At 43.1% G+C, this 25,331-nt stretch overlaps 1 protein-coding gene across 1 annotated transcript in view; it reads left to right on the forward strand.

Annotated features, from left to right (window-relative positions):
- LOC122812358 (pre-B-cell leukemia transcription factor 1-like) overlaps positions 1-25,331 on the forward strand; it is a 1,042,107-nt gene that overhangs the window by 866,012 nt on the left and 150,764 nt on the right. Inside the window, exons 6-7 of the mRNA XM_044084783.1 lie at positions 14,024-14,180; positions 16,284-16,387. Of these exons, the coding sequence (XP_043940718.1) occupies positions 14,024-14,180; positions 16,284-16,387 (261 nt within the window). The remainder of the gene's footprint in view (positions 1-14,023; positions 14,181-16,283; positions 16,388-25,331) is intronic.

A 25,331-nucleotide genomic window follows, 5' to 3' on the forward strand; every position in this document is an offset into this window, starting at 1 on the left:
CATAACTTTCAACTGTCCAAATGTTAGCAGAATGTCCAAATTTTTGCCTCATGTTTTGGGTCTGTTCCTCATAAAATGTGGTTTTCTAGCAAATCACTGAGATCTGAAGTCAGTATATAATGACAGACATTTGAGTTTCATGGGTTCATCGAAAAGTACTAGGCTAGCTGCCCTTGCTGACCATCTATTTTAAGCCTAGCCTATCTCCCTTCTTGTGCTTGAAATAACCTATCCCATTATATATATTGGCCTTACCCATGCTATGGTCGATAATTGTATATTGCCTCTAATAAGAATAACTGGGATCATTTTGGAGCATTTAGGAGATGCATCTGTTAGTAGTGCAGGTCTTGGGCTAAATTTTATATTGCACATTCATAAATTAAAAAAACAAAACAAAATAGAATGACATCAGTATAGACATATGCCTATATCAAAAGTACAGAATATGTAATTTGCAAAAGAGGCATGGAATGTAAAAAAAAAAAAAAAAAGGTTAAAGTCAGTGTACTAAAAAATCTGTAATTACTGAAAAAAAAGTCAGATGAACAACATACATATATCATTGCTCTTGGAGATGACCGGTATGTATCCCATGTCCATTATGCATCTTTAAGGTGCATTGCTTTGTACTCTTTCTAAATATTGATGTTCTTCATCTCCCATTGCTGCAGTCCTTACATATGGGGTAGTCCGCTGTCCACAATCGGCCCGAATACCAAAGGGCTAGAACCGGCGTCGGTCATCGGCGCCCGAGACTGACGTCAGAACATGCCAGTACAAATGCGCATGACCGACGCCATATCCTCAGTCTTTCTTGCTGCGTGGTCCTAAGCAGAAGCAGCATTTCCAAGTGCCGTTCGGCATTCTGGAATTGTCGGTTTTCGAGTTTCAGACCGGAGACCAAGTTGGGCTAAGTACCCCGTTGGGGACACTTTTGTCTTTTTCTTGCCTCAGTATTGACGGATGTCAGAAAAAGTTAATAACTGTATTTCTTGTGGGAAACAGATTCTTCATAGGGATTACCATTCACTCTGTATTCCTTGTTTAGGGCCTGAGCACGACGTTGTTGGGTGTCGCTTTTGTGCTACTTTTAACAAGCGTACTATTAAACGTCGGTTGGACTGTGCTAGGCTCGTGTTTGGTAAATGTTGTAATTACAACATGCCGTCGGATTCTCCGACGCCTGGTTCTTCTAAGAAACGCAAAGAGAAGTCTTTGCGGTCCAAACAGGATGAGTCGTCCGCTCCGGACGCCGGTTCTGTAGAACCACCGACTACTTCGGCGGCTCCTTCTGAAAGTTTACCTGAGTCTCAAGGGGAGCCTTTGTTACTACAGGAAGTGGCTTCTCCTGTGTTAGGCCAGGCTGAGGGTGCTTCTCAGATGTCGGTGGTTCCCTCCCCTCATAGGGTAGTTAGGCCTCCTCCTTCTCAAAGCAAAAGCCATTCTAAGTCTAAGTCTGCCCCTGCTGGTGCTAGTCCCCAGGGTCCAGCTCCTAGGAAGCACATGTTAAAGATGGCTGAAGATTTGATTACTTTAATTAGGGGTTCTATGCCCCCCCCTGAGAAGAGGCCCAGGGTAGAGACAGAGTTGGAGGGTTTGGTTCAGTCTTCCAATGAGTCAGATTCCTCTGTGGAAGAGCTTCAGGATTTCCCTCCCTATTCTGATTCGGAGGCTGAGGACATTACTCCCTCTGCGTCCCCTCCAGAAGATTTTTCTTTCTCTGAGACTTTGCATTCCATGAGGGAACATTTCAAATGGGAAGGCCAGGATTATTCTGATTCTCGTAAAAGGCTAAGAGAATTCTTGTTTTTGCCTCAGCATAGGCCCTTGGCTATTCCCCCTGTACTGGATGTTGTTCAGGATGTATTTTCTGAGGCTGCCCTTAACCCAGATTCTCTGCCTCCTGCCCCAGTTAAACCAGATAGATACTACAGGGTTCCGGAAGCTCACAAGTACTTATATAAGAGTCCTAGGGCTGATCCAGAAACTATTTCTCAAGGCCCCAAAGGTGTTAGGGCTTCTGTGGTTAAGAATCCAGTTCCTCTGGACAAGGATGCTAGGGCCCTGGATAGGTGGGGTAAAAAACTGTATACCTCTTCTACTTTGGCTATGAGAGCTTTAAATTGTCAGTTTCATATGCTCAGGTATCAAAATCATTTGCTGGGACAACTGAAATGTAAAGTAGATGCTTTAGCTGAAGGTATTGAATGTAAGGAGCTTCAGGATTTAGTGCATGCTTCAGACCAGGTTGGTAAGCATTCTTTGCAGTGTGGTTTTGATGCTTTACAAGCTTCCTCCAGGGTGGCTGCTACTAGTTCAGTGGTTCGCAGGCATGCCTGGCTTAAAGATCAGACCTTGTCAGAGCATGTTAAGGCTCGAATTATGGATGCTCCTCTGCAATCTGATGTTCTTTTTGGCCCTCCAGTAGAATCAGTTTTGAAAAAAATGGAGGAAAAAGCTAAGTCTATGCAGACAGTTAAGGACTTTTTACAGGTTCAGCCCCCTAAGTTCAGTAGGAATTGGCCTGCTAAGGGATGGTCTTTCCCCTCTTCGGATTTTCATTCTAGGGGCATGTTGAGGCGAGGTAGAGGTAGGGCTTCCTCTCAGGGCCCTGTTACTTCTAGGACTTTGAGTTCTTCTACCCCTTCTGCTGGGGAGGGCAGGGGTCAGTCCTTTCGGAAACATACCCAATGACCTGTGTCTTCAGCTGCCGGACTCTGCTTTGCTGGCAGCTCCTCTAGGAGGAAAACTGGGACTTTTCAAAAGGAATTGGCATTTGGTTACCCAAGACAAATGGGTATTGGACATAATAAATCGAGGCTACAAATTTTATTTTCACACATTCCCTCCTTTCAAAGGTATGCCGGATGTGCCTCATCAGCAAAGACTGGAAGCACAGGTACAAATTTCTTCTCTGCTTCAGTTGGGAGCAATACAGGAAGTTCCTTCTGCGGAAAGAGGCACAGGGTTTTATTCCCGTCTTTTCTTAGTGCCAAAGAAAGGAAATACTTGGAGACCAATTCTGGATTTGTCCATTCTAAACACCTTTTTGGAAATTCCAAAATTCAAGATGTTAACACTGCAACAGCTGTTACCTATGCTGGGCAGAGATCACTGGATGGTGACTCTGGATCTCAAAGAGGCCTATCTTCACATTCCTATCAGGCCCAGTTGCAGGAAATTCCTGAGATTTTGGAATGGGAATTTGCATTATCAGTTCTCTGCATTGCCCTTTGGCTTGTCTACTGCGCCCAGGGTATTCACAAAAGTCCTGGCTCCAGTAATAGCTTTTCTCAGACTAAAAGGAATTCAAATTTATCCTTATCTGGACGACTGTTTGATTCTGGCTCAAGGCAAGCACGAACTTCTTCAACATCTGCAGTATGTAATGACAGTTTTAAGATGCCTAGGGTATTCTGTGAACGAAATAAAGTCCAGTCTAGTACCCTCACAAGAGATGTGTTTTCTGGGTGTAAGACTGAATACAGCTGCTCAGATGGCATTTCTTACCCCGGACAAACAAAGAAATCTTCATCTATACTTCCTACAGCTATCAGTAATGTCCTGGCTGACTGCAAGGACAGTCCTTCAAGCCTTGGGGTTCATGGCATCTTGCATTCTAGTACTTCCCAATGCCAAACTGCATATGAGGAAGCTACAATGGTATCTCAAAAGCGTTTGGACTCAACACAGCCACGATTTGGACACTGTCATTCGGATTCTACCTTCCATTCAGAAAGAATTTGTGTGGTGGGCTCAGGAATGTCACCTAAACAAGGGACTCTCTGTGACCCAACCAGAGGCAAGTCAGATATTAACGACAGGCCTCGGAGTCAGCCTGGGAGCTCATTTCAAGGAAAATGGATTCAAGACCTTTGGCCCCCAGAGCTACTTCACTTGCATATCAACATGAAAGAGATGCTGGCAGTTCAGTTTGCTTTGGAAGCATTCAAGGACCTACTTCAACCAGGACTGGTGTTGATTCGAACAGACAACACAACTGTCATGTGGTACATCAACAAGCAGGGGGGGAACTCATTCTTACCCTCTTTGCAGACAAGCAATGCTGTTATGGGAAACTGCTTTAAATCTGCACATCACTCTTCGAGCACAGTTTCTGCCAGGAGCACAAAATTCTTTAGCAGATGTTCTGAGCAGACAGATGGTGGATCCTCACGAATGGAAGTTGGACCCTCAAGTATTTCTTCAGTTGACCATGGCTTGGGGAACGCCAGACATAGATCTGTTCGCTTCTCCTCTGAATTACCAACTGCCTCTGTTTTGCACAAGGCTGTTTCATCCAAAAGCCTGGAAAATAGATGCACTATCCTTCAGTTGGAGCAACCTTCACGTGTATGCTTTTCCTCCTTTGCCTCTTCTTCCAAAGGTACTATTGAAAGTCAGGAGGGACAAACCTTGCATGATCCTTATAGCACCGGATTGGCCTCGTCAGCATTGGTACCCTCTGTTGAGGAGCTTAATTCATGGGACACCTTGGCCATTACCACAGATTCCTCACTTATTGTCTCAGGAAAACAATCATTTTCTCAATGTCAGGGTGCAATCCCTACACCTGACAGCCTGGCGCATTCTGTTTTAAAGAAGGAGGGCCTTCAGCTCCCTCAACAAGTTTTGGATGTTATTTTGGAAGCCAGGCGACCTAGTACTCGAAAGGTTTATGCTGATAAATGGAAGAGATTTTTTCTTTGGGGTTCAGCTAAAGGCTTTGATGTCAAATTGCCTAATTTGAGTTGTACATTGCAATATTTGACTGTTTTATTGGACAAGGGTTTGTCCTTCTCTTCTGTAAAAGTGCATGCTGCAACTATTTCTGCTCACTATGATTGTGACCCTCCTTTGTTTTCACATCCATTGGTTAAACAGTTTCTTAGAGGGGCAAAGAATATAAGACCCCCACGAAGAGCTCCTACTTCTGCCTGGGATCTTAATTTTGTTTTGGAAAAGCTGACCCTGCCTCCTTTTGAACCTGCAGCTACAGCTGAATTGAAGTTGCTGTCTTGGAAGACTGCTTTTTTGTTGGCTGTTACTTCTGCTAGAAGGGTATCTGAATTACAGGCCCTCATGGCAGTGGAACCTTTTCTGATTTTTCACAAGGACAGAGTTTCCTTACGTACTAATCCTACTTTTATGCCTAAGGTGATTTCTAATGTGGCATTGAACCAATCTATACATTTGCCTACTTTTTATGCTAACCCCCAAAATAAAGGGGAAAAAGTTTTGCATTCTTTGGATGTACATAGGCAGTTAAGGTATTATTTGAGCAGAACCAAAGAGTTCAGAAGGTCTCAACAATTATTTGTTTCTTTTGCTTTGACTTCACAGGGGAAAGCTGTCTCGAAACAAACTATTTCCAAGTGGATTGGCCATTGTATTGCTTTTTGTTACTCTCATCATGGAAAGGATGTTCCAGTTGGGATCAGGCCTCATTCTACTAGGGCTACGGCCACCTCTACTGCTTTTTTGAGAGGGGTAGCTACTAAAGACATTCTAGAGGCAGCTACTTGGAGTTCTGTACATACCTTTACAAAGCATTATCATTTACCTCTTTATTCTAGGTCTAGGGCTGGGTTTGCCACTGCAATCTTACAGGGCATGTTAGCAGCTCCTAATGCTATTTAGTTAGCCAGCCTCCCTTTTTTCCGTTGCTCTGGGATTCTACCCATATGTAAGGACTGCAGCAATGGGAGACGAAGAACATAGTACAGTTTTGTACCTACCATAAATGTAGATGTTCGAGGATCTCCATTGCTGCAGTCCAATTTTCCCTCCCTCCTTCCCCCTTATCTCTTTTAGGTTGGGTTTTGGGTGGTGTTTTTTGCATTCTGACGTCTGAGGCAAGAAAGACTGAGGATATGGCGTCGGTCATGCGCATTTGTACTGGCACGTTCTGACGTCAGTCTCGGGCGCTGATGACCGACGCCGGTTCTAGCCCTTTGGTATTCGGGCCGATTGTGGACAGCGGACTACCCCATATGTAAGGACTGCAGCAATGGAGATCCTCGAACATCTACATTTATGGTAGGTACAAAACTGTACTTTTTTTGCAGCACTGGTCCTTGGGGCAAACCTCAGTGTAAGGACAGACTCACAGCCTATTCTGCAGTAGTGACCCTATGTCTCTTCATCCCCCTGGTACTCCTTGCATAGTTCCTTGTGGAAGATATTTCATACCTTTATCATATAGTTGCTTTGTTATGTCGCAGCAAACTTTCTTTACAATGTTTTGAGTCCCCAGTCTGTATAGTACGTGTGGGATGTGCAGTAGCAAACCCTGCCCAAACCTCACCTTCAGCATTGCATCACATCACACCACCCAATAATGCCACTGATGATTACATAATGAATATTCACAAGGTTAGGACAAATATTCCTCATGAATATTCAGCATGTATATTAGTTCCAGTATGATTGAAGTAAATTCTTTCAGCTGCCTAGAATTTCCAAGAATATCTTGGTTTTTGTCTGTTCTTCATAAAATTTTTGGTTTTATGGCAACTTATTGAGGATTGAAGATGAAAAAGATGGTTGAGTTTCAGACCAGTTAGAAAATGTATATTAATGTAAAACCTGCTATTCTGTCAACTTTCTAAGTTTATTAAAACCTGCTATTCTGTCAACTTTCTAAGTTTATAAGTGCAAGAGCTAAAATTTGTCCCTGTAACTTAGTATAGTCGCTTCAATGTTAATGTGCAGCTGAATACTTCCTGAAAGTTCAGTACTAAATAACCAGTAAAGATGCAGTGTCCGTCTGAGACCATCTCTTCAATGTCTGGTGCCCTTCAGCTATAGAACAGAGTGAAAAGTTATTGGCAGTACACACAGAGGGGAAGTTTGCGGCCATTGGGTCAATTTCTCTTCAATTTTCACCTTTAACTTGGGTCTTTGGCACTACATTCTGCTTAGGCAGTCTTCCTACACAGGCAGTAAATAAAATGGAAGTCTGCAACATAACAGAAAAATCACCGTGTGTGTCATTCCTGTCTAATTAGTATGTGACATCAGCTCATTTATGGATGTCAGTTAAGTCTCTCATGCTTATACCCATGCAGTCCCACCCTGGAGGTACTACAACCAACTTAAGCCATGTTTTAAATGCCATTTGAGTTGTGCAGTGCGTAGTTTTTTATGCATATGAGAACATTATTGCAGTCTTAGACATACCTTACTTATTTCTTCTTTCTAAGGCTTCTAAAGTGTGCTACGGAAGCATTTGTTGGTACAGTCTGTCTTCCTATTCCTAGACACCAAAGAAGAACAGAAAAAAGCATGAAGGTTGCTCTTTTATTATAGTCACGTTGCCCTCTAGTGCCCATAGTGGAAGGTAGCAACCATGTACCTTAGGGGATATCTTACTGCTAGAAAGTTTTGGCTAACAACTGGACATCCATCTCTGTCTGTTATTTTTTACCATGTTTATGATTGTATTTGTGGCGTTATTCATTTTGTTTGCACAGCTGCTGTAGTGGTGAGTTTATCATTAGGGGAGAGAGATCACTGTAGCATTAACATTACAGGTTGTCCCCCTATCATCCGTATTTGGGATTGGGGTTCCACCTTAGACATACTGGTTTTATGTAACCTTAAGGATTACTTGTGTAATATTGTGTTGTGTTTATGGCATGCATTCACTGTTGTTGGCGTACTGCAAGTTCCACTAAATATGAAATGGGGCCTGGCAATATTTATTTTATGGAGAGCCTATACTAGATGTTCTTAGTGTTTCACTGTTGCAGTCATTACATTTGGGTAATCTGCTGGCAGGTTGCCCTCAGTTGGCCTGAATATCAAAGTCTTGGGTCCTGTGTCAGTTGCTGTCTCTTCTTCCATGATGTCAGGTCGTCAGGGGTATAAAACAGGCAGCCAACGCCATTTTCGTTAGTCTTTCTTGCCGAGTGGTGCCCGAAGCAGAAGCAGTTCGCAAGTGCTGGTCGGCCAACTCCTGAAATTTTCAAATTCAAGTTTCAGAACCGAAGTCTTCACTTAAAGCTAAGTACCCCATTGGGGAAACTTTTTCTTGCTCCATACCGATGTCAGTAAAAGTTAATAATTGCATTACTTGTGGGAAGCAAATACGTCATAAGGATTTCCATTTGTACTGTCTTCCTTGCCTAGGCCCAGATCATAACATGCCTTGCTGTTGGTTTTGTGCTAGATTTAACCAACGCACTATTCAGCGTCGGTATATCTTTGCTTCAAAATATTTTGGAAGCAGATTTAACTACCCTGAAATGTCGGATAGCAGTCTGACTACCGGAGTTCACAAAAAACGCAAAAAAAAGGACAGAGACAGACCGTTGAGGTCCAAAACTGACGACGAAGCTTCCCCTAAGCCAGTCGCTGGTACTCAGTGAGGTGCTTTCGCAGCCCCTGATACCCACTACTTTCAAGTCACAGGCCTCTACCGAGACCAATGTGGAATCTGGCACGCCACGAGATTCTCAAAGTATTGTACCCGCGGATGTCTCTCCCTCGGATGGGTCAGGAGCCGCTGAGCAGGCATCGGCTTCTGAGGGTGTCTTCAGGCCTCAGCATTTCTATATAAAACCGGCGCCAGCTTCAAAATCAAAGACAAAAGCAACTTCTAAAGCTAAAAAACTGAAGCATGAGCCACGTGCTCAGGCCTCTATGCCCAAAAAACAGATGATCAAAATGGCTGAAGTCCTAATTACCTTGATCAGGGGTTCCCAACCCCCTCCTGATAAGAGGCCTAGGCAAGACACTGATTATGAATCTTCAGATCAGGTTTCTGTTTCTTCTGACTCCTCTTCTGAAAAGGAATTTTCTATACCACCCTATGAGGATTCAGATGCAGAGGAATCCATCCCATCTGCATCTCCTCCTGAAGATTATTCCTTTGGAGAAACCTTGCATACTTTGAGGGAGCATTTTCATTGGGAGAGTCAAGATTTCTCAGAGTCAAAAAAGAGGCTTAGGGAGTTCCTTCTTCTCCCTCAGCATAGGCCTTTAACCATACCTCCTGTATTAGACATTGTTGATGATTTGTTTTCGGAATCAAGCAGGACTCCAGACTCCTTACCTCCGGCTCCTAGCAAGCCAGACAGATATTACAGGGTTCCTGATTCACACAAATTTTTATTTAAAAACCCTGCTGATGACCCTGAAAGTATCTCACAGAGTCCCAAAGGTGTAAAGGCCTCAACAGCTAAAAATCCTACCCCCTCTGATAGAGACTCCAGGGCGCTGGATAGATGGGGAAAGAAGGTTTATACATCTGCAACCTTGGCAATTAGGGCCTTAAACTGCCAGTTTCATATGCTTAAATATCAACAGCATGTTATGGGATTACTGAAACAGAAAATGATGTTGATTTCTGAATGTGTGGAAAATAAAGAATTATAGGAATCATTGCATGCAGCAGACCAAGTTGGAAAGCATACTTTGCAATGTGGTTTTGATACCTTAGAGGCCTCCTGCAGGACCACAGTTACTGGATCTGTGATTAGAAGGCATGCCTGGCTAAAAGAGCAAAATTTGCCTGATCATGTTAAAGCTAAATTGCTGGATACACCTTTACAGCATGATACTCTGTTTGGTATTAAGGCAGAAGAGGTTTTAAAGAAAATGGAAGACAAAGCTAAGTGTATGCAAACTGTAAAAGACTTTTTACAAGTGCAGCCACCAAGATTCAGTAGACATTGGCCTACAAAAAAATTGGTCCTTTCCTGTGTCCGACGGAGCTTCACGGGGCAAATCCAGGCGCTCTAAAGGCTCTAGATTCCAATCACAGGATTCTTACAGGTCAAAGCAATGGGGTGCCTCTACCTCAAAATCTGGAAGAAATAAAGCGCAACCCTACAGTAAACAGTCTCGATGACTTCCCTCTGCCATCACCAAGCACTTATCTTTTGGCAACCCTCTTAGGGGGAAAGTTAGCACTTCATGCTAAAAATTGGCAGTTAATAACCCAGGAAAAGTGGGTATTAAACGTAGTATCCCAGGGATACAGATTTCATTTCCACACTCTGCCAGTTCCAAACAGTTGGCCAGATCTGCCACAAATCAATGGGCAGAGGCACAGAAACAAGTTACGTCCCTCATGGATATGGGGGCTATTCAGCCAGTGCCAGAACAGGAAAAAGGACAAGGGTTTTACTCAAGACTGTTCTTGGTACCCAGAAAAGGCAAGGCCTGGCGCTCAGTACTGGATTTATCAATTTTGAACACATTCTTGGACATACCAAAATTCAAAATGCCAACTTTGCAGCAGCTTCTTCCCATGCTGGGCAAGAACGCTTGGCTAGTGACTTTAGACTTAAAAGAAGCATACCTGCATATCCCAATAAGGGAATTGTGCAGAAGATACCTCCACTTCAAGGCTGGCTTCATGCATTACCAATTCTGTGCACTGCCCTTTGGCTTATCTACTGCGCCCAGGGTCTTTACAAAGTGCCTGGCACCAGTAATTGCATTTTGCAGACAAAGAAGTATACAAATCTGTCCTTACTTGGACGACTCTCTTATTCAAGCAGAAAACAAGCGCATTCTTCTTCAGCATCTGGCATTTGTGAAAAGGCTTCTAACATGCCTAGGGTACACAATAAACGAAAATAAATCACAACTGGTACCCTCTCAAAAGATAGCATTCCTGGGTGCAAGCTTGAATACAACTGCCTAGATGGCTTTCCTTACGCCAGACAAACAAAGGCAACTGACTATTTACTTCAAACAGATGGCAACAAAAACCCAGTTATCTGCAAGACAAATTCTGCAGGCTTTGGGGTTCATGGCATCCTGCATTCTACTGATTCCATATGCAAGACTGCATTGGAGGAAACTACAGTGGTACCTAAAAAGTTTATGGAGTCAACATTGTCACAGTCTGGAAACAATGATTCCTCTCATTCCCTGCCTACAACAGGAGTTTCTTTGGTGGGCAGAGACATGTCACCAGAACATGGGATGGTCTTTCACTGTACCCCCTGCCAGCCAAACCTTAACTACAGACACATCAGACTATGCATGGGGGGCCCACCTGGCGGGGAGCTGCATTCAGGGCATATGGAGCCCAAAACAAGTGCATCTGCATATCAACCAGAAAGAGATGTTAGCTGTTCAGAATGCCCTGACAGCCTTCAAGGACTTACTTCATCCAGGACAACTACTGATAACTGTGGTGTTGTCCGTCTTTATGTGGTACATAAACAAGCAGGGAGGCACCCACTCCTACCCCCTTTACAGACTAGCCATGGCATTGTGGGACACAACCTTGACATACCAAGTACATCTTCAAGCTCAATTCCTGCCAGGAAAACAAAATACTCTGGCAGACGACCTAAGCAGAAACCTTATGGACCCTCACGAGTGGAAACTGGATCCACAAGTCTTCAGCATGATAACAAAGAAATGGGGGAGCCCGGACATAGATCTGTTTGCCTCTCCCCAGAATTATCAACTGGACAAATTCTGCACAAGGACTTATCACAGACAAGCATGGAAAATGGATGCCCTATCCTTTAGTTGGAAAAGCCCATCAGTTTACGCCTTTCCTCCTCTGCCTCTTCTTTCCAAGGTCCTACTAAAGGTCAGACAAGAAAAAACAAAAATGATTCTAATTGCCCCGGACTGGCCTCGCCAACACTGGTATCCAATCCTAAAGAATATGTCTTAACTCCCTCCTTGGTACTTACCTCAAATACCTCATTTACTGTCTCAGCAAAACAATCAGATCCTGCACAATCAGCTCCAAACTCTGAACCTGGCAGCATGGCTGATCATGTAGTTATTCAAACAGCACCTCTCAGTAAATCTATGATGGATGTCATTTTGGAAGCCAGAAGGCCTAGTACTAGAAAATCTTATGCTGATAAATGGAAGAGATTCTGTGCTTGGAACCAAGCACAAGGAACTGACACAGCAAAGCCAAATATTCCTCAGATTTTACAATACCTGACTGAGATGCTTGACAAAGGCCTATCTTTTTCATCAATAAAAATCCGTGCCTCTGCCATCTCGGCTCATTACAACACAGAGCCACCAATCTTTTCTCATCCTTTGCTAAAACAGTATCTTAGAGGGGCAAAAAAATTAAGGCCTCCCAGAAGATTACAAATTCCTCCATGGGACCTCAATTTTGTGTTGGAAAAGCTCACCCTGCCTCCATTTGAACCAGCTGCTACTGCAGATAAAAAGTTTTTATCATGGAAAACAGCTTTACTTCTGACAATCACTTCAGGAAGAAGGGTTTCAGAGCTACAGGCCCTCATGGCTGTGGAGCCTTTTATTATATTTTACCCAGACAGGGTGTCCCTCAGGACCAATCCTTCTTTTATGCCTAATGTGGTATCCAGTGTGGCTCTTAACCAAACTATTCACCTGCCAACTTTTTATCCAAATCCACAGAACAAGGGGGAGCTGATTCTGCATTCCTTGGACGTGCACAGACAACTAAGAATCTACTTAAACAGAACCAAATCTCTAAGAAAAATTGAGCAGCTACTGGTGGCATTTGCTGCAGGATCAGAGGGAAAGGCTATTTCAAAGCAGACTATTTCAAAGTGGATAAGCCACTGCATTCATTTCTGCTATTTGCATCATGGTAAACCTGTGCCCAGGGTCATTAGGTCTCATTCCACCAGGGCTGCATCTACATCAGCAGCTTTTCTCAGAGGGGTACCAACCAAAGACATTCTAGAAGCTGCTACTTGGAGTTCTGATCATACTTTTAAAAAGCATTATCATTTGCCTCTCTTCTCTAAGTCCAGGGCAGGCTTTGCCACTGCAGTTCTGCAGGGCCTTATAGCCGCCCCTAATGCTATTTAGCTCCAGCCTCCCATCCATAGCTTTGAGATTCTACCCAAATGTAATGGCTGCAGCAGTGAAACATGAAGAGCATAGTACAGTTGTGTACACTTACCATAAATGTAGATGTTCGAGTGTATTCACTGTTGCAGTCCGGGTTACCCACCCGCCATCCCCCTTTATTCTACAGCTTGTCTTTCCTTCACTATATTCTACAGCCTTTGTGGTGTATTTGCTTTTAGATGAAGGTAAAGTTTATGTTGTGACCATTGCATGTATGTATAGTTATATATTTATATACATTTCTGCTCCCCATTTGGGGGGCACCTGACATCTGGGGCAAGAAAAACTAAATAAAATGGCGTTGGCTGCCTGTTTTATACCCCTGACGACCTGACGTCATGGAAGAAGAGACAGCAACCAACGCAGGACCCAAGACTTTGATATTCAGGCCAACTGTGGGCAACCTGCCAGCAGATTACCCAAATGTAATGACTGCAACAGTGAATACACTCGAACATCTACATTTATAAGTGTACACAACTGTACTGTCATGCTACATCTTGGCTTCAGATCAATACCTGTATTGGTTTTTGCAGAGGAGTGGTAACTGGTGAAGAATTCAAGTTCGAATGCAGCTGTGCTGGTGAGAGTAAAACCATTGTTACATTTTGCTGCTATGGTGATCTCTCCCATGAACATCTACTGTTACAGTAAGTACCTTCACACAATTTTATTTTGTAAAGATAATTTAGACCCTGATATCGACAATGGGAAGGACCTACTCAGTTCAGTGTAAGAGGATTGTATATCTGAACAGATTGCTATATAGAGGATCCTTTTTAATATTTGCTTTGTAGGCAACTTTCTAGAATGAGTTGTTAGCTGAAGTTTCTACCAGTAGCCAAAGACTGGCTTTTGGCAGGAGGCATTGGAATGAGTCATTTGCTTGCAAGTTGCCATTAGCAATATGAATATTACTGGAAAAAGGAATGTGTGCCCTGGTTGAGACCCGTCACTGAGCTAACTGATCTCAGATGGCTCCTTGCACCTCTGTCTTAACAAGGGTGACGTCATGGAGATGATGTCATTAGTGATCCAAAGGTACTGAAAAAGTTGCCCTGTAATATTGAGGCTGTTTTATCTTAAATGTTAACACACATTTATTTTTTCATGAGGACATAAGAAAATTCCTCCTCTTATATATTGATTTTTTCCATGTATGTTGTCATCAATGCAGGTATCTAACTGGTTTGGTAACAAGAGGATAAGGTATAAGAAAAATATAGGCAAATTCCAAGAGGAAGCCAACATTTATGCGGCCAAAACAGCAGTAGATGCTACAAATGCAGTGACCCATGGAAGCCAGTCGAACTCCCCATCAACACCAAACTCTGGTAATTCTAGCTAGCAGTGAATAATTTAGTGATTTAATAGTGTCTGTTACAAATTCAGCAGCAGTAAGATGCTGAATGACATTGCATTTTAGCACCTGTAGTAATAAAAACTTCCATATACAGTTACAAGTAGTACAATGTGACAAGGTGTAAATATTGTAATCACCTCAGTTTGTCTTAAATACTTACTGCATCCATAGCAAGAACTGTTTTACCTAGTTGTTTTTCTAGTTGGAGAATTTTGAATTGAATTCAGTGCCATTGAAGTATGTCACACGAGGAGGTTTGATAGATAGCACAAGTCAAGTATTGCATAGTTACTGACATAGTATAGATGCAAGCTACAGACTTAATTATCAGAAAATAATTAAGATGATGAGCATTAATATGCAGGTTATATGTTGTGTTAATTTCTAAGAATTGTACAAAATATTGCATTGTGTTCTTTTAAGTGGGTGAGAATTTTGAATAAAGCAACCAAAGGATCCACCTAGTGTATCAGTGATGATCTGCTCTGTACTTACAGAACTTGATTTTGTTTACCTTACAGTTCTTAATTTTTTGGCAGTGCACTTAAACTTATTATGACCAGAAAATGTAGTTCTGGTTGGACTCCTCATTATTGCAGCTGCAAGAGTAACACGGCAGATTATAAAGTGTGTCCCTGATCTTTATTGTTTTGTAACATTGCTTAAACCTTACCTATGAGTTGTGAGGTAAATCACACTTTGCTTCAAACGCAAGCTAGATCGATAACCATAACAGCAGGTTGCATTGTGATATTGACTGAAGTTTTGCTGCATTCTAGAACTGTGGCAACCCCTTTGCAGCATGGAAGCTCCAACATCTGATTCATGACATCAGTCTTTGATGGTCAGTAGGTATTACGCTTCCTCAGCAAACCTGTGCACCTTTTGATGACCCAGGGAGGCTTACCTATTTCTTAAGGTAATATTATAGTTAACTCTACGTATAATTGTACCTGTGAGCAGAGTAGTGGGTGGTTGATGGAAAATCAAGCCTCAGTGTTTGAGTCTGTTAACATGACCCTGTGAATGTTGTGTTTCACAAGGCAGTGAACCGTATGCCACAGACGTCATTGGCCATTCTGGTGAGAATTGCAATGGTACAGTTGCTAGTAAAGGTCATAGAGTAAGATACGAGAGGTTAGAGGAGGGAACAATGTAATGAGAACATTGGTATGTAAGGAGACAATATAAGCATATCATTGTCAGACTTCTCATTCACATCTGACATAAATAGTACATTAGAGTCAAGGCTATATTTAGAAGGGTGTTTTATGAACTTAGGACTCGAGGCCTCATCTGTTCTTGCCCCCCCCAATAATTTAATCTTTACCAAAATGAACTGATTTTTCAAGATTTTCTTTAATATTTTGTTTAGATTTTGTAAAGTATTGTTTCATAAGTACTAAATTATCAAAGTTGTATTTTTTGTATTTTCTGAGTGTGTCGCCTGGTTTATCTTAAAAGTTGTATGCAGCATTCAAAAGTTGAGTGCTCCAGCATCCAATATTGTTTTTGAATAAATACTGTAATAGTGTTTATACTGTATTTTCAGTGTCATAAAGGTGTACATATCAGGTGATAAGAAACCCTGATTTATATTTTGATCATTAATGTATTTGATATTACTAAAGTACATTTAGAAAGTTATTTTTTCCTTTGTAATTTTAAAGTTTTATCCAGGTATTGTACAGTCGTATGAAAAGATGGCAGTACTTTCAGTTGCCATAGCACAGTGGTTGTGAGCATTGAATGAAAATGAATACAGTTGTTTGGTGCCTTTTTTAAAGTTTTTGAATTCACCCGTATAAAATAGCTTGAAAAAATCTTGATGAATTGCCAGCTTACCCTGCTGAAAATGTTAAGGTGTTTCACATATAACTACTGCAAATGGTAAAAAAACAAAGGTCTGCCAGTCTTAAACCTAAATAAAATAAATGTTAGTTTTTGTTTTCATGGTAATCTGAGGTGAGATTTCATCCTGTGTTTCTTGATGTGGATTGTTGGCTTATGTTTATATCCTGACAAGAGGAGACTGCGCATGAGATTGATGGTCTTTGTCTCTTTCCTTTCCCAGGTAGCTTTAACACAAATGACCATGGTGATTTGTTTGTGAACACACAGTCATTAAATGGCGATTCTTACCAGAGTTCTCGAGTGGGAGCCAGTGTGCAGTCACAGGTAGGTCTGACTCTTGGAAGCTGTCTACATTCGCACATTTGCACTGAATTTACAAACTGCAGAAGTCTGGTGTGAAACAGAAGATGTGGCTCTTTGTAAATGTAAACATTATGAAATGAAAGATGTTCCCCTATTCTTAAATTACTGAAACCTAGAACATGAACACTGTAGACATTTCTTGTACCCTGTGTGGAATATGATTGATTGCCATGTTTATGTTAAGAAGTTTTTATCTGCTTTGTGTAGTGAGCTAACATGAAGCAAAACTAAAATCATTTTGACACTGAAAAGGCTCAAAATGGTTGAGTTAAAATGATAGAAATACAAAGTAAGTATACGTGTAGACAGACCAGACTCAGTAGAGCTAGTTTTTGTCTGAAATGTGGTGCATTAATTAGGCATTCTCAATGGTGAGAAATTCTACGGCTGATGACAGCTGCTTAAGATACTTTTATTTCCATTTGATGTTGTAAGAAGTGAATATTTTCCTATTGTGATCCCATTATTTGTGACGTATACAGGACCTGTGACATGTTAACTACCAGTTTGTAGGAATGTAGGGTTTTTTGAGTGTGGCATGTGAACTATGCTGGTCGCAAATCTCTCTTTATGTTGTAAATTCATTTCATTATTTAGTTAAACTCCCATTCAAGCCTGGCATTGTGCTTCCAAACTTCAGTTTTGTGCTCTGTTTACAGAGTGTCAGTTCTGGTTTTCACATTGAATTTCTTTTAACTCTGCTTCGGTCTGTTCTTGCTGTTAGAACTCTGACATACTTTCTGGGCCCTGCAGTAGCAGATTGTTTCATCTCATTTAATCATGTGTGGGCCTTAAAAAAGTGTAGGTAAATATTGTCAGATATTTGTGGTTGTGGTTTCGAAGTAAACAAGTTAAGGAAAGAAGGCAGGAATACAACAAAGCAAATGAGCAGGCAGATATTCTATATTAATTTTGTGTCTGTGCTTACAAAGGATAAACGCGTAAGGTACCAGGATTGAGTAGGAAGGTAGGGATAGGAGACAGATGATTTAATGGAGAAATGGACTGGCATAATTCGTTGTAGATGCAGTGGTCAGCAGATCTGTCAGCCCAGCCACTACTAGAACATATACTGATGGTTTGTCTGGGGTGAATGTGTGTTCAGACTGAGAACAGTAATTGGGCCCTTGTACTAGTTCAGAACTCAGTTTGTGAAGTACTTTTCCTTTAAAAACTGTTCTGCTTTAAAGACTTTATCTGTAAATTCACGTGGCTACTGTTGCATGTTTTTTTCTTTCTTTTTTTTTTTTTTTTTTTTTTTTTTGTTTCAAGCACCAGGAGTTCCTCCCTTTATTTACCAGTGCTTCAGCCTTCAGGTTTTATGTCACCCAACAAAATGCACTCTCCTATAAATTAAGAACAGTGGAATGGTGGTATGGACTGGCTGTACTAAAAAAGTACTGTTGGGATGCAATGTGATGTTAGTGATGGGAAGTACTATGGTAGTACCAACTGGATGTACTGTAACGGTACTGACTAGTTGTATAAGTGGGTTTACTGTGATAGCACTCAGTGGGTGTATCGTGGTAGTGTTGACAGAATGAAGTATAGTACCTACAGAATGTTTGTTCTGTGATAGCACCTGCCGGATGTTTGATGTTCTTTGTGTTTCACTGTTGCAGTCATCACATTTGGGTTATCCCTGCCAGGGTAGCCCTCGGCCGGCCCGAATACCAGAGGCTTAATATTTCTGCGTCGTTTGCTGTCGCTTCAGGACTGACGTTAGGTCGTCAGTAGTGTAAAGTAAGGCAGCCGATGCCATTACATCAGTCTTTCTTGCTGCGGAGCCAGAAGCAGATGTCCTTCATGGATGCATCTGCAGTCATAACAAATGGGTTGTCCTGTCGTCAGGCAGCCCTTCGGTCGGCCGGATTCCAAAGTCTGGGTCCGGCTTCGGCTGATGTCGCACTTCACCCGACGTCATCTCTGCTGGTCTTCGGGTATAAAGGCATCAGCCAATGCCATTTTCCTCAGTCTTTCTTGCCGCGTGGCGCCCGAAGCAGAAGCTGTTCGCAAGTGCCGGTCGGTCAGATCCAGAGATTCCTACTACCGAATACTACTTCGAAGACTTCTAAAAAGCTAAGTACCCCGTTGGGGACCTTTTCTTGCCTCAGCCGATGTCAGAAAAAGTAAATAATTGTTTAACTTGTGGGAAACAAATACCTCATAAGGATTTCCACTCTTACTGCCTACCTTGTTTAGGCCCAGACCACGACGTAGCTGCCTGTTTAGCCTGTGCTTCCTTCAACCGACGAACGCTTAGGCGTCGGTCGGAGTTTGCTGAACAGTTTTTCGGTTCAGATTTTGCGTACATTATGCCGTCGGATCATCCGACTACCCAAATAATTAAAAAACGCAAAGAAAAAGACCGACACTCGCGGTCCGCGGTTTCGGCCGAAACCACGGATAAGCAAACCGCGAGTGTCTCGGTTTCGGACGAAACCGAGAAAACCGGTCAATCCTCAGCCGAATCCATGACTACTACCGAGGCTCCTGCTACTTCACTTGAATCGGCCTCTGAAATTTTGCCTACCACTGTGGCTTCTAGTGATTTATCTGACACCATCCCTTTGGATGTTTCTACCCCAGCACGTGGTGCTGCTAGGCCTCCTGCAGCCATGTCTATCAAGGCCTTTGCCAGGGCCAAGGCAGCCAAAACTGTTAAAACAGTTCCTGCTAAGGCCCCCTCACACAGACACGCTTCTAGCTCTCAAATGCTTACTCTGGCAGAGGATTTGATTTCCTTAATTAGGGGATCCCAATCACACCCAGACAGGGCCTCTCAGCCTCCAGAAAAGAGACCTAGGACAGAGCCACCCCAACAGGAGTGCTCTGATGATTCTTCGGAAGACTCAGACACTACAGACCAGCCAGAGGCTCCTTTGTCCACTTATGAAGACTCCGATGTTGATGATTCCATTCCATCTGTCTCTCCACCAGAGGAATTCTCTTTTGGGGAAACTTTACATGCCATGAGAGAGCAATTCCAATGGCAAGGACAAGATTTCTCAGACTCAAGAAAAAGGCTTAGAACCTTTCTGCACCTACCACAACACAGGCCCTTAGCTATACCTCCAGTTTTGCCTGTTGTGGATGATGCATTTAATGATGTTTGCACTGCACCTGATTCTTTACCCCCAGCCCCTGCCAAACCAGACAGATTTTACAGGGTACCTAACACTCATCACCACCTTTTCAAGGCCCCACTTGCAGACCCTGAGACTATATCCCAGGGGCCTAAGGCAGTAGCTTCTACCTCTACAAAAAACCCTCTCCCTTCTGAAAGGGAAGCCAGGTCTTTAGACAGATGGGGCAAAAAAGTTTACACCTCTGCCACTCTCTCAGCTAGAGCTTTAAACTGTCAGTTTCACATGATCCAATACCAAGAGTTTATGCTTGATCAGTTGACTAAGAAACTTTCCTCTGAAGAATCCATAGATAAGAAATATGTTTTAGAAATGGTGAATAACATACAGCAGGTTAGTAACCATTCCTTGAAATGTGACTATGATGCACTGGAGGCTTCATTTAGATCAGCCATGACTGGCACAGTGATAAGAAGGCATGCATGGTTGAAAGAGCAGGTCCTGCCGGATCATGTAAAAGCAAAGCTGTTAGATGCTCCTATGGATAAGGACAGTCTATTTGGTACCTCTGCTCAACAGGTAATGAAGAAAATGGAAGAGAAGGCAAAATCTGTACAAACAGTTAAGGATTTCTTACAGGTTCAGCCCCCTCGGTTTAACAGAAACTGGCCTGCCAAAAATTGGTCCATTCCAGACTCCTCAAAGACCCAAAGAGGCAGGTATAGATGCTCTAGAGGCAGAAACCAATCCAGAGGAAGTGCCTACAGAGGACGACAGTGGCAAGGTAATAACCAGCGAGGCACTGACACAACCACTGCCACTGCAACAGGACAATCACAGTGACTTGGCTCTGACACCGCCTACCAGAGAGCAAATAGCAGCACCTTTAGGCGGAAAGTTAGCCTTATTTTCACAAAATTGGCACTATATCACAAAAGACAAGTGGATTTTAAAAACCATAGATCAAGGCTACAGGTTCCACTTCCACACCTTACCAGTAAACAGAGGAATGCCAAACTTACCTCCAACTCAAAAAGCAGAAGCTCTAAACCAGGTAACTCAGCTAACCAACATGAGAGCTGTGGAGAGAGTACCAGTAAATCAACAGGGCAAAGGATTTTACTCCAGACTCTTTCTAGTCCCAAGAAAAGAAAAAACTTGGAGACCCATTCTCAATCTGTCCGTCTTAAACACATACATCATCGTTCCAAAATTCAAAATGCTGACCTTACAGCAACTTCTTCCCATGCTGGGCAAGGAGTGTTGGCTGGTGACTCTAGATCTCAAGGAGGCATACCTGCACGTCCCCATCCGACCAATTTGCAGAAGATACCTCAGATTCCTTGCAGGATCAGAGCATTATCAATTCTCAGCATTGCCCTTTGGCTTATCTACTGCGCCCAGAGTATTCACAAAATGCCTGGCATCAGTAATTGCTCATTGCAGGCTACAGGGAATCCAAATCTATCCATACCTGGACGACTGCCTGCTACAAGCGGACAACAAAGACAAGCTGACAACAGATTTACAAAGGGTCATTTGCTTGCTACAAGCCCTGGGATACACAGTCAATTTAAAAAAGTCAAGGCTGATCCCATCCCAGACAAGAACATTCTTGGGTGCAGAATTGGACACAGTAAAACAAATGGCATTCCTGACTGCAGAAAAACAAGAACAACTTCCTCATTACTTCTTGGCATTAACAAAGCAGAACAAACTAACAGCAAGAAAAGTACTGCAGGCCTTGGGATTCATGGCATCATGCATAATCCTGATTCCTCATGCCAGACTGCATATGAGAAAGCTACAGTGGTACCTAAAAAACTTATGGTCTCAACACAGACACAGCCTAGAAACCGAAATACCACTAATCCCATGCCTGAAACAAGAATTCCTATGGTGGGCCCAAGCATGCCAGGCAAACCTAGGCTTGCCCTTCCACAAAGGTCAAGCGAACCAGACCATCACAACGGACGCCTCAGACCTAGGCTGGGGGGCACACATGTTGGACAAATGCATACAAGGATTGTGGACTCCAGACCAGCTGCACCTGCACATAAACCAAAAAGAAATGTTGGCAGTACAGCTAGCAATCCAGAAATTCAAGCCTTTCCTCAAAGAAGGCCATTTATTGATAAGGACAGACAACACCACAGTCATGTGGTACATCAACAAGCAAGGGGGCACTCATTCTTACCCCCTATGCAGAATGACTCTGGACCTTTGGAACATGGCACTGAACTACAACATCCAGTTACAGGCAACCTTTGTGCCAGGAAAAGAAAATACACTAGCAGATATGTTAAGCAGAACCACCTTGGATGCTCACGAATGGATGCTGCACCCGGACATCTTCAAGGCCATCACAAGAAAATGGGGAATGCCACAAATAGACCTGTTCGCATCCCCACTCAACCACCAGCTCAGGAAATTCTGCACAAGGACGTGTCACCCTCTTGCATGGAAGGTGGACTCCCTTTCCTTCAGTTGGAAAGGCCTGACAGCTTATGCCTTCCCACCTCTTCCTTTGATGCACAAGGTACTGCTGAAAATCAAAGAGGAACAACCAAGGATAATTCTGATAGCTCCGAATTGGCCAAGACAACACTGGTATCCCTTGCTGAGGAGCATGTCTCAGGGGAGAATGTGGTCAATACCCCTGATGCCTTTGATGTTAACTCAGAACAACTACAACATCCTGCATCCAAACCTAAAAACCTTACAACTGGCTGCCTGGAACATCACTTAAGAACAGCTAACCCAGACTTATCCCAAAGGGTTAAAGACATTATACTTGAAGCCCGCAGACCATCAACAAGAAGGAACTATACAGGAAAATGGAAAAGGTTTGCCACTTGGAGTGCTGAAAGAGGAAAAGACGTGTCAAACATAGACATTGCTAACATCCTGGAGTACTTGGCAGAGCTTCTACACACAGGTCTGTCCTATTCCTCCATCAAGATACATGCATCAGCTATTTCTGCAGAATACAGCTTTGATCCACCTGTCTTCTCACACCCTCTACTCAGGCAATTCCTCAGAGGAATCAAGAATGTAAAACCTCCTAGGAAACCACCACTGCCAGCATGGGACTTAAATTTTGTACTAGAAAAATTGACACTCCCACCATTTGAACCAGCAGGAACAGCGGATCTTCAACACCTATCATGGAAAACTGCTTTCCTTCTGGCAATTACTTCAGCAAGAAGGGTTTCAGAACTCCAGGCCTTAATGGCAGTACAACCCTTCCTGATCTTCCATCAAGATAGAGTCTCCATGAGAACTAACCCTACATTTATGCCAAAGGTGGTATCCAGAGTGTCCTTAAACCAGGCAATCCACCTACCTACCTTCTTTCCCAACCCACAGAACAGGGGGGAAAGGCTTCTGCATACTTTGGATGTACATAGACAGTTACGCTACTACCTGGACAGAACCAAAGGTAACAGAAAAACTGACCAGCTGTTAGTGGCCTATGCATCAGGAAGGGAAGGAAAAGCAATTTCCAAACAAACAATCTCCAAATGGATAGGAAATTGCATAAGATTCTGTTACTCCTACCATGGAAAACCAATGCCACAGAACATAAGACCTCATTCAACAAGAGCTACAGCCACTACCACAGCGTTCTTACGAGGAGTGGCAACCAAGGACATTATTGAGGCGGCTACTTGGACCTCCGTGCATACATTTGCCAAGCATTACAATTTACCTCTATATTCTAGATCCCGAGCAGGGTTTGCCACTGGTGTACTGCAAGGGATCCTAACTACACCATAATTTTTTCCCTTTTTTCTTCCTCCTCCCCTAGTTTAGCTATGGTATTCTACCCATTTGTTATGACTGCAGATGCATCCATGAAGGACATAGTACAGTTTTGTACCTACCATAAATGTAGATGTCCAAACTGGATAGCATCTGCAGTCAGGATTACCCACCCTCCTTCCCCTCTGTGGTACTCCTAGGGTATTTACACCCCTAATAGCTAGCTGGGGGGGAGTCTCTTATGGTGTATTTGTTTGTATATATGTACATACATGCTTATTTTTTGTATTTGCCTTTTACCTTGTCTGCATACATTGGCATTTATCCAAATTTTAGCCTTCCAAGAGGGCAACTGGCATCTGGGGCAAGAAACACTGAGGAAAATGGCGTCGGCTGATGCCTTTATACCCGAAGACCAGCAGAGATGACGTCGGGTGAAGTGCGACATCAGCCGAAGCCGGACCCAGACTTTGGAATCCGGCCGACCGAAGGGCTGCCTGACGACAGGACAACCCATTTGTTATGACTGCAGATGCTATCCAGTTCGGACATCTACATTTATGGTAGGTACAAAACTGTACTTTTGCACTAGTGCCAGTCGGCCTCTACCTGAGTTTCGTCTTCCATATTGAAACCGAAGTCTTCTAAAGCTAAGTACCTGGTTGGGGATCATTTTTTCTTGCACTAACTGATGTCAGAAAAAGTCAACAATTGTCTTGCCTGTGGAAAGCAAATACCACACGAGACTTTCATTCTTACTACGTCACTTGCTTAGGCCCAGACCACGACGTCTCCCACTGTCGCTTCTGTGCTTTGTTCAATGCCATAACTATACATTGTCGAGCCCTTATTGTAGCTAAATATTTTCGCTTACAGTCCTCGAATTCCAATATGGCTTTGGTAAGCAGTCCGACAGCAGATCTTCCAATAAAAGATAGACAGAGACAGACCGCACAGGTCCAAAGCTACCGACGATGCTTTCGTTAAGCTAGACGTCATTTCTCCAGTCCTCAGTGAGGCACTTTCGCAGCCCCTGATGCCAGCTTCTGTGGATTCACAGGCCGCTATCGAGACCCTTTCAGAGTCTGGTATGCCTCAAAACTCTTCTTCGACTAAGGATCCTACGGTTGTTTCTCTCTTGGATGGGTTCCAGAGCTGCTGAGCAGGCAACAGCTTCCGAGGAAGTCCTTCGCACTACTGATTCTCAACACAAACCGACAACTTCTTTTGCGTCTGATGTTCTTTTGAAAACTACCAAGTTTCTTAGGCCCAGGGTACGAACCACACCCAAGAAACCGACAACCCAGTCTCAGGCATCTGCTTCCTTGCCTCAGTCTCAAATGCTTAAAATGGTGGAAGACCTTATCATGCTGATCAGGGGAAGCCAAGCTACCTCTTCCAAAAGAAAATGAGGTCTTTCCCCTTTAGTTTTGTCTGAACCAGGAGTCTGATGATCTGATGCATCTGAATATGAAGACATGCAACCCCTCTCTGCTTATGAGGATTCTGATGCAGAGGATTCCATTCCTTCAGCCTCTTCCCCCAGAGGACTTTTCCTTTGGGGAAACCCTTCATACCTTAAGGAAGCATTTCCAATGTGAAAGTCAGGACTACTCTCAGTCTAAAAAGAGACTCAGGGAATTCTTAGATCGTCCACAGCAGAGACCCCTGGCCATTTCCCCAGTCCTGGATGTTGTGGATGATGATTTCCTGGAATCCAGTCTGACTCCTGACACCCCTCCCTCCTGCACCCAGAAAACCAGACAGGTATTACAGAGTCCCTGACTCTCACAAATTTCTTTTTTAAAATCCTACTGCTGACCCTGAGGTAATTTCTCAAGGGCCTAAAGAAATTAAAGCAACTTCTGCTGAGAATCCCACCCCCTCAGATAGGGATTCCCGAGCACTAGACAGATTGGGTAAAAAAGTATACACCTCTGCTACTCTTGCTGTCAGAGCACTAAATTGCCATTTCCATATGCATAAAATTTCAGCAGCATACCCTGGAACTCCTCAAACAAAAGTCTTCCTTTCCTGCTTGTGCAGAATCTAAA

The sequence above is a fragment of the Protopterus annectens genome, chromosome 9.part0 (assembly GCF_019279795.1).
Source record: "Protopterus annectens isolate FY-2018-M chromosome 9.part0, PAN1.0, whole genome shotgun sequence".
NCBI classification, from domain to species: Eukaryota; Metazoa; Chordata; order Ceratodontiformes; family Protopteridae; genus Protopterus; species Protopterus annectens.